Below are 10,445 nucleotides of genomic sequence, written 5' to 3'. Positions count from 1 at the left end.
TCTGTCGTGATCTCTGTGAATCTTTATTTTATTCTCCCTGTTTCTTCTTCCTTGACTTCCTGGAACCATGTTGCACGTTTGTTGTGTGATATCGGATTGCTCCATATGTTTTCCCAGAGTCTCTTACTTGGTTCGGCTTCAGGAATTTCTTGGTGGTTGTCTACCCCTCTTAGTTGGCTGTATAGTCTTTTCTGGTTGGTTCCGAATAGTTTGTTCTGTTGGTATCCCTTATTCCTGTTCATATACCGTTGGATTTTATGTGCTTTGGCCTCAAGCCTCGGTTTTACATCTTCTTTTGTGTTGTTTAATCCCCTCTCATGTACTTTGTATTTCTCGTTGAGTTCTTCCCTTGTTTTCTTGCTTCTTAGCCTTTTTTCTGCCATCTCTTTCAGTTTACTATTATTATTATTATTATTATTATTATTATTGTACTTAGGAAGCAGACCCTCTCTCAAGCATACTTTATTAAAAGTAATGGCTACTTCAGCAGCATTACACTTGTAGAGATTCTTCTCTATTTTGCGAATAGCGGCTTTTTCAGTGCTACTTAAACAGGCCAGTAGAGCGCCTATAGAGGTCATGGTAAAATACAGGGTCAAAATAGGTGTATATATTTGAATTTTACAGATAAACTATGATACCATAGTCATCAAAGTCATTAACGATTCTTTCTTCTCTCTCTCTCTCTCTCTCTCTCTCTCTCTCTCTCTTTCTTAAAGCGAGCTTTCGTCTGGAGCTGCCAGACATCCTCGGGCTGGGAAGCTGAGGGTGGACTGATCTTGGTGCGGTGTCCGTCCTCCTTATATCTGTGGTTGACAGCAAGGGGTCTGCCCCATGCTTGTCTCCTATTGGCTGGTGGCGGTGAGTCTTGTTTTCATTGGCTGCCTGAGCCAGGTCTCAAGCCACTTTCCTCGAACCGATGGTTGCGTTGCAGCATATCCTGCAGCCGCCTGGACCTCCTAAGCGGCGCTGTAACATTGATGGGCGTTGCGCTACGCTGTGGGACGTCACGGCTACTTTGATTTCCATCGGCTGCAGGAGTACCTCGTTCGGGGGCGTTGTCATCCATAGAGTTGTCATGATCGTGGTGTCATTGTTAGTGGCAGGTCTTCTCATACTCGTAGGGAGGAGAAATTCTTCCTGCGTCGTATTCAGTGAAGGTTTTTATTTGCTGGATGAGGAGCGCCTCCAGCAGGCGACAACCGACGGGCATCAGGGGCCTTCCCGATGATCTTCGTGTTCTTTATGATGACATCTCGGGAGATGGCCTCGTTGATGTTTGGTGCGGGCGTATTATTTCTTTATAGCCCCCTCTTGGGCGTGGCACGAGAGTCTCTTCGACGTCGCATGGTAGTCATACCTACGTTAGGCGCCGCTGCATTCGACGTAGGTATGACTACCATGCGACTGTCGAAGAGACTCTCGTGCCACGCCCAAGAGGGGGCTATAAAGATCACGCCCGCACCAAACATCACGAAGGCCATCTCCCGAGATGTCATCATAAAGAACACGAAGATCATCGGGAAGGCCCCTGATGCCCGTCGGTTGCGCCTGCTGGAGGCGCTCCTCATCCAGCAAATAAAACCTTCACTGAATACGACGCAGGAAGAATTTCTCCTCCCTACGAGTATGAGAAGACCTGCCACTAACAATGACACCACCGATCATGACAACTCTATGGATGACAACGCCCCCGAACGAGGTACTCCTGCAGCCGATGGAAATCAAAGTAGCCGTGACGTCCCACAGCGTAGCGCAACGCCCATCAATGTTACAGCGCCGCTTAGGAGGTCCAGGCGGCTGCAGGATATGCTGCAACGCAACCATCGGTTCGAGGAAAGTGGCTTGAGACCTGGCTCAGGCAGCCAATGAAAACAAGACTCACCGCCACCAGCCAATAGGAGACAAGCATGGGGCAGACCCCTTGCTGTCAACCACAGATATAAGGAGGACGGACACCGCACCAAGATCAGTCCACCCTCAGCTTCCCAGCCCGAGGATGTCTGGCAGCTCCAGACGAAAGCTCGCTTTAAGAAGAGAGAGAGAGAGAGAGAGAGAGAGAGAGAGAGAAAGAAAGAACGTTAATGACTTTGATGACTATGGTATCATAGTTTTTATTCTGTAAATTCAAATATATACACCTATTTTGACCCTGTATTTTTACCATGACCTCTAGGCGCTCTACTGGCCTGTTTAAGTAGCACTGAAAAAGCCGCTATTCGCAAAATAGAGAAGAATCTCTACAAGTGTAATGCTGCTGAAGTAGCCATTACTTTTAATAAAGTATTATTATTATTATTATTATTATTATTATTATTATTATTATTATTATTATTATTATCGAAGTATACCTATATAATATTTCTTTCATATGCGCGTAATTTATAATTTTCCACTGTATGGTATCCTCATTGTTTAACTTTGTATACGGTCTTTGACTGAAAAAATATTAATTATTATTATTATTATTATTATTATTATTATTATTATTATTATTATTATTATTATTATTATTATTATTATTATTATTATATTATTATATTATCAAATTAGTCAGTTGGTTAGTTATACGGGTACTAAGCACGCAAGTATTAGTGAAAATGATTATGATTGAAATAACATCTGTGCTGAAAATGAAAGCAGAAGTCATGACAGCTAGGATTATTATCCAGTCAGGCAGGGAGGCAAATAAGATCAGAAGAATAAAGAAATAACCGATCACGTGTTAAAGGCATTCAGACCAGAGCTCTAGTCCGTGTGCTGACAAAGAACACTGAAAAACAATGTTGTAGGACTAGTGAACTAGTGAGAGGAACCCATCCCCCCGCTATCTGGTCTAAAGAAGTTTGTCATCAACAGTCATAAAGGAAAATAAGTGGTTTATCGTCATTTGTAGAGACAGATGTAGTACTTTTTTTTTACTCTTTTGTTCATAAATAATTTTGTTTCGTGTATTCACTTGCTTATCTGAGAGAGAGAGAGAGAGAGAGAGAGAGAGAGAGATTATTTACAGGATTACTTTTATTTCTTCGTTCATTAATCCGTGTTCCTGCTCAATATATTTAATTATCAGAGAGACAGAGAGAGACAGAGAGAGAGAGAGAGAGAGAGAGATTATTACAGGATACTTTTATTTCTTCGTTTCATTAATCCGTGTTCCTGCTCAATATATGTAATTATCAGAGAGACAGAGAGAGAGAGAGAGAGAGAGTGGACCTGAATTCCTGATCAAATCAGCTGAGTATAAAATTATATCTCATTTTGAATGCTAACATTTTGGTCTGTCGTTACTGTCATCAAAAGATCCTGCAAAGAGGTTAGTAACTGAGACTCTATGATAGATTACAACCTAGTTAAGGAGGCGCCATGGCCCGAATGGCTCATTTTGAAAACAGATAGAAAGTCACTATTGTACACAATTAATTCTATGTGTACCACCAGCCAGAAGAATGTAAGCTGCCGGCAAATGTGAATGATGCACTGGTAATTCCTCCAAGTGGGTGTGTGTTTGTGCGTGTGTTAGTGCGCGCGCGCGTGTATGTGAGTTTGTGCGTGTTTGCCCACGGGGAGACAGCACCCGTGTAGTTTCCAACTAGCCCTGGGATTGCATCTGGCAACTCCTCGTATCGCCAGAATAAAACCGAGCGCGCGTCAGGCCGAACCTCAGAACTGGCACAAGCGTGGCACTGGCTCTCAGATGACGAAAGACAATTCAGGTGGAGTGCTGTTAGTCGCCGCTTCAGTCAGTGAGACTTTCGGCTGTTATCTGCTCGCGGTGATCGGGTGAAGAAGCCAATCTGACATCCTTCTTTTATAACATTAAAAGACATATTCTTTGCTGACACTGATTCGCTACCAGTTATTCGTCATTCTGGGCCATCAACTTTGAGTACCTGATAGAAGAAGAACTGTTGTTTTTAGTGAAGTTTGACGTTAAAAGATTTCGTTTAAGTCAAGCATTATGACAGGAGACCTGAAGAAGGGCGAAGCCAAGGAGAGGGAGCAGTGGAGTTCGAAGTTCGACTTCTTGCTTTCGGTCATCGGCTTTTGTGTTGGTCTAGGCAACGTTTGGCGGTTTCCCTACCTGTGCTACAAGAATGGAGGCGGTGAGTCTGCGTTACGTAACTCTCTCTCTCTCTCTCTCTCTCTCTCTCTCTCTCTCTCTCTCTCTCTCGGCCCTTCATCTTTACTATGTCGGCGATGGAAGCGTAAAAAGGGGTTTACCGTTGTGATATTGAGTACGTTGTTAGGGTAGTAAGATGTCTATCATTTTTCTACCATTTGAATGATTGACTCATATAACGGAATTTACAACACGTTACGCTTTACTAGCGTTTTTCCATTATTAAACGCAAAAGTGAATCCGGAATGCTTCTAGAGTAAATGACGTTTTCTATATGAAATACAACTTTTCAAAAGCATTATTGCATCTCAACATTATTTGTAAGAATCGTTACTAGGAGAATTAACAAAAATTATCTGGAAATCAAAGTTACTCAGTATTCTATACGAGTTATAGACCATTTAGCAAATGAAAAACCAACTTGTTTCAATATTGCGATAGGAACTATGGGTAACTTAAAACACATTAAAAGCAGAATCGTTAACAGATCGTGAATTCTTTTTTCATTTACTGTAAAGAAGTCTTATACTATAATCTGAATTAATTAGTGCCACTTGTACTCCTTGTCTTTCCGAATGAACTGAAGTGAAATGAGCTGCATTTGGTGAATTTTCCCAAATAATCGTATTTCTGATACACACAATAAACGACGTATACAGTCATTTATTTTTTAGGATTTTTGCATTATTTTCCATTATTTTAGTGACGAAGTTTTTTCTTATTGGAAAGTTATTCATGCAGATATAAAAATCCCTTTACGAAAGCTACCTTGAATGTACCTTGCCAAGACAGAAAAACAAATATTTTCGTAGATTTTTTTATAAAATCTGTGTTACCGCTAAAGTATCAGTAAATGACATACACTGTTATTTATTTATTTTTTAATTACTCTTCTCCTAAAACTCTACTACAAAGCGCACTGCCTAACATCCATAGCGATGATTAGCCTTTGAATAGAAATGGGTCACGGTCGAGTTCAAGCCCCGTCTCTTCCAATCGCCCGGCATCCGGGGTGGCCATAAGCCTAACGGTTGGAAGACGCAGGAAATCTGTCTCCCACATCTTGGCTTCCTCCTTCCCTTCCCCACTAATAGTTCTCTTTGCCAAGTGAGACCAGCACAGCGTTTGCTGGCAACAGGCGGCACTTCGCTCGTTTTCAAGGTCGCGTTAGAAGACGGCCTTTTCCTTTTTTTATTTATTTATTTCCGTCTTTGGTGACGTTCGCACCCTCTTGTTCTTAGTTTTGTTCCTATATGTTTATGTTCCTTTGAAATGAATATCTCTTTATTGCGTTGGCTAGTGAACTTCAAGACTGCTCATTATAATTTTTCTAATGTCCTTAATTTCGTTTGATACCGCACCTCATACTTTCTCTTATGCTTTGAAGTTTTACCATTTAGCCCATGATTTTGTTATGCTTGTTTACCACTGAATTGTGCTATCTGAATTAGGGGACGATTTCTTATCATCTAATATGTCTCGATTTCAGATATGTTGTTGATTCAGGTGAAAGTTATATATAATCATGCAAGTGTTTTCGAAGACATTGTTTCATTATGCAGCAAGAACTTATCATTTTCCCAGAATCTGTTTTCTATTCCTTTATCTAAATTTAAGCAAGCAAGATCTTCATAGCATTAGTACTTTATCCGTGATATTTGTTTCTTTGATTTCTAGTATATTTTAAGTTCATAGTGTAGACGCATACGTAGACTAATGCGTATCAGCAGATCTCTCGAACAACAGTTTTTTGGCTGAAGGCTTAGCATCTTCAGGCGTTTTTTACAGACTACGAATCCAGGAGAAAATTATCCCACTTGCCTTGTTAGTTTCAGTTAATTGGTAATTAAAAAGAGTTCCTTCTGTGTGCGTGGGAGTATGTGAAGGACTATTGTGTGCTATACCGTGATAATGAAGCAAAATGAGAGATAAGTCCTTTATCGCTTTAATCTTTGTATATCCCCTAAGATTTCCTTAGTCTGACAAACATGATTGGTTTACATTATCAAAATAAAAGGAGCAAAGATAATAACAGAGAGAGAGAGAGAGAGAGAGAGAGAGAGAGAGAGAGAGAGAGAGAGAGAACGGGGCAAGGGCATGGAAATAAAACTTACGGACTTATGTCATCATCTTGTTACGCCGGTATTGATCTGCGCTGTGCTCATAGGATACTTGAAAAGTGTCCTAACGCCACGCGAAGGTACTTTTCTCTCATGCTGGTTTATCGAGAACCGTATTAATTCTCATTTATTCCACACTAAATGCAGAGTCCAGCAGTTTCTGTAAGGGTATTGAAGCGGTTCATAAATTTCTATTGAGTTCACACTTATATAAATCGCTAGGCACTTCTTGTTTTCCTGTTGATTGTCAAGTGAATGTCTAGCTTTTGCTTTGTTGCACCCTGTTGAAACTCTGTAAGTGAATTATGAATTCTCATCCCCTTAGACTTTCGACTTGCATCAATAACATTCCTGCTTGGATTCATGAAAGGTTTCATTTACGAAAATCACAGTTAATCGATGCTCAAGTTTTAGGAAAAATCAAGTAAATCTTATGTTTCCCACTTTCCAAATCTTGCTGCCCACCTGGTTACCAATGTAATAATTGAAAACTGCATGGCTGCCACTCTAATTCAGTTTATTAAATCACACCCTGGAGCAATTCGACCTTCTACTTAACGTATTCAATCTCCTGAACAATCGTGAAAATAAAAGAAACCTTTAAGTAACCTAGTACTAATTTCATTTTGCCTCTTTACCTGATGTACCCATACAGCTGACCCATTTCATTTTCCCCTCTTTACCTGACCTACCCAAGCAGCTGACCCATTTCATTTTCCGTCTCAACCTGACCTACCCAAACAGCTGACCCATTTTACTTTCCCTCTTTACCTGACCTACCCAAACAGAAGACCTCTGGGCTCTTTCTCTCAGTCAAACGTAAAAAATGAAAAATGGCAATCTTTTTCTTCCCTAATTTTATGGTGGAATTGGTTGATTCTTCTTTGTAAATTACTGATATCTCAGTTATTTTTTCTTTGGCATGTAAGTTTGTGGTAAAATAAAAGCATGTGATTTATTCTTAAATGAGTCAGGTAAAGAGAAGAGGACGTCAAGTGTAAGAGGAAATTGTATTGATAAGCTACCTTCAGACTTAGAACTAACAAGGTAAAGAATAAAAAAGAACTACTGGTTCAATGCACTGACACTAATCAGCAACAACTGGTTTAATTTTAGGAAGATTGGATTTCGATTTTTATTTGTACTGGAAGCTTTTTCAGCTAAAGAGACCCATTTGCTTTAGATTTCTTGAAATGTATACGACCTTCCATACTAATAAAGTTATTGACTACATGAAGAAATTAAACTCATTATCGAGTAAAATTATCTCAATGAATATTTAGAAGTATTTAAAAAGTTTTACCTTTAAAGCAACTCATGCAAGTTTACTGAACGTTTGTTTCTTTCAATGAGGTGCACTGTTCACTTTATTAACGTAATGAACACTCAGATTTTGACCGTCTGAAACTTGTCCGGTAGTCATTTGACTCGCTCTTCTTCACGGCTTTGTGGTTTCTCGCACCTTACTCACGAAAGAAAATCAGTTTCCTCTCTTTTCCTCTCCGTCTTTTTATCCTGAAAAGCTCATTTTGAGAATAAAGGAGGGTGGGGAAAAGCAAGAGAGTATGTGTGTGTTTTCTTGTTACTGAAATATCAAAATAACTAGCTAAAAGACCTTGCAATGCTTTAGCGAACCCAACGACACTTGAACGACTTTCTCCTCACGTTCCATGGAAAGAAGCTTCGTCACTCACTCTTCTTGCGGTTGGTTGTCAAGTTCATTTTATTCAATAGCTGTCTTGCACGCCTTTCCTTGAGCGTGGTAGGATAGATATAACTCTACTGGGCATGCATTGTCATTCAGGAATATACTTGCATAAAAAAAAAAAAAAAAATGGTGACCCCGAGAACTGAACGTTGGCATTTCACGTTCCCTGTGACCCATCTGCTCTTGTGGTGCGTCAAGAGAGATGGCCTCACTGTTGCTAGTAATACCGGTAACCCGGTTCTTGATGGACTACAATCAGTTGTTGCAATTTCTCTAAAAGAATCATTATTAACGTCGTCATATGAAGGGGCTTGTCTTGAATAATACAATGCCAACATGCACTTCTCTCTTAAAATTATCAATTTTCATAATACGAATTATAACGGGCTTGTGCACATCCATATGCATAAATTGTCCACGTGTACCAAGAAAGTTGAAGTTATGTAAACCCTCCGTCAAGAACCCGATAAACCCTGTCTCTAGGGCATTACGAGAGAGAGAGAGAGGGAGAGAGAGAGAGAGAGAGAGAGAGAGAGAGAGAGAGAGAGAGAGAGAGAGAGACCTGTTGATACCTAAGGGGACACTTCTCCTTATCAGTCTTATCATAGTAAAGTGGTAAAGATCAAACTCCATTCCTTCATTCAATACATTTCAGTGACTTGAGAAGTACTGTACGTAAAGTCCTTCTATATCTTTGTAATATATTGATGAATTACTAGTTAGAAGAAAGATGGCTCTTGTGCTTTGAGTCTGACTTGCCTGCCGGTAACTGATAAAACAGTAGAAGCAAATACAGGCGTCTGATTTTCATTAGACGTACTACATTGGCAACTCAAATACTCTAATCTAGTCTCATTCAGTAATGGCTGCTATGATCCCCCTGTATTTTCAGTTTATACATATGTAAATAGTGTAATCAACAACCGGCAATGAATGATATTCAACTCTTATAACTGATCTTTTTTTTTTCATCCAATAATGCCATGATAAAGGAAAGTGTGAGATAAACTTAGAATCTTTTCCCTGGATCCTGAGTCGAAATCCAAACACGGGTGGATAGATGTCTATGACTATGAACGAGTGCAATTGAAGAAGCATTTTCCACTTTTGTTACATTGATAGCTCTCTCTCTCTCTCTCTCTCTCTCTCTCTCTCTCTCTCTCTCTCTCTCTCTCTCTCTCTCTCTCTCTCTCTCTCTCTCTCTCTCTCTCCTTTTATTTTCCACATCTTTTGCTTCTCTGTTACTTTAGTTTTCTGACCAAGAATGGTTAAGATGAGTTCAATGGCTGTCTTCCTTCCTGTGCAAATACGAATTCGGAAAGAAGCGTAAAACGCAGATGGCGAATTCGTTATGCAACAAGCTAGTCACTACATTGATCGACATATGGGAACAAAGGTGGATGTGATGCCAAGCCGGTTAAAAATGCCAAAATTGGGGGACGAAGAGGGATGACGTCGTGAAAATAACAGCGAGGGAAAAATAAACAGGAATGAGAGAAAAAGGCGGAAAACCTATATTACGAGATAAACATTCTCTCTTCTAAAAAGAATCAATCTAAACTTGAAAGTGAGTTATTACAAGACATTCGTCTTCGACTAATTCCACTTAAATATCGAGCTAATATTTTCTTAGTGTGATGTAATAAGGACGAGTATATAGATACTGAATTGTAATATTATTTCACGTGGAAAGCAGAGGGATTTCGATGTTCTCATGATAAAACTTATAGGCTACTCGCAGTCACTAGAAGGAAAATGATGCTGTTTATAATCCAAGGCAGTGAATGACAAGCATACAGTCGAAAGGGCAAACCTTCTATTCTAGCTCGTTTAAGGCTTTGCCATATACCATAGACTTTTCCGTACCTAATAAAGACGTATGAAAAAAAATTTAGGAAACACTGTCTTTGCATTATGCCTATCTGTACTAACATCAACAGATTTACATATAATCAATGGGGTGTGATTTTTAGTAGCTTTATATGTATGTATGTATGTATGTATATATATATATATATATATATATATATATATATATATATATATATATATAGGTATAGATATATGCACATAAGAAAAGGCTCTAAAGAGAATTCACATCACATGGCAGCGTTGCAACCCTCGCTCCGGGCTCGGTGGGTTGACTGAGTTTCCTCTTCCCTCATTGGCTGCGCCCTGGTGGTAAGGGAAGTTTCCGTGACGTCATATGATCTCCGGTAGTCTAGCAGTCAGAGGTCTGGCTCTTCCCTCTCTCGGTCAAAGGTGGCGTCTCAGTTAGTCCTTCAATTTCGCTTTCGTTAGTACAAACTTGAAAGTATATAGAAATAATAAATCTATAGTAGAACAGAATTGGAACTAAACTTTTATGACATTCTTCGTTTTATTATCCAAGAATAGGCGAGCAGTTGCCACACAGTCTCCCGCCGAGATATAGTGCCACCTACGTACTACATCTATCATTGATCAAATGCAAAAACAAACGGCTTGGACGCGT

At 39.7% G+C, this 10,445-nt stretch overlaps 1 protein-coding gene across 1 annotated transcript in view; it reads left to right on the top strand.

The window, feature by feature from the left end:
• Window positions 1-3,653: 3,653 nt before the first annotated feature.
• LOC135215653 (sodium- and chloride-dependent GABA transporter 2-like) overlaps window positions 3,654-10,445 on the top strand; it is a 21,796-nt gene continuing 15,004 nt past the window's right edge. Inside the window, exon 1 of the mRNA XM_064250581.1 lies at window positions 3,654-4,106. Coding sequence (XP_064106651.1) covers window positions 3,962-4,106 — 145 coding nt within the window. The 5' untranslated portion in view covers window positions 3,654-3,961. The remainder of the gene's footprint in view (window positions 4,107-10,445) is intronic.

Source organism: Macrobrachium nipponense, chromosome 5 (assembly GCF_015104395.2).
Source record: "Macrobrachium nipponense isolate FS-2020 chromosome 5, ASM1510439v2, whole genome shotgun sequence".
Classification (NCBI taxonomy): Eukaryota; Metazoa; Arthropoda; class Malacostraca; order Decapoda; family Palaemonidae; genus Macrobrachium; species Macrobrachium nipponense.
The sequence above is the reverse complement of the archived record's forward strand: the minus strand, read 5'-3'. Positions and strand labels throughout refer to the sequence as shown.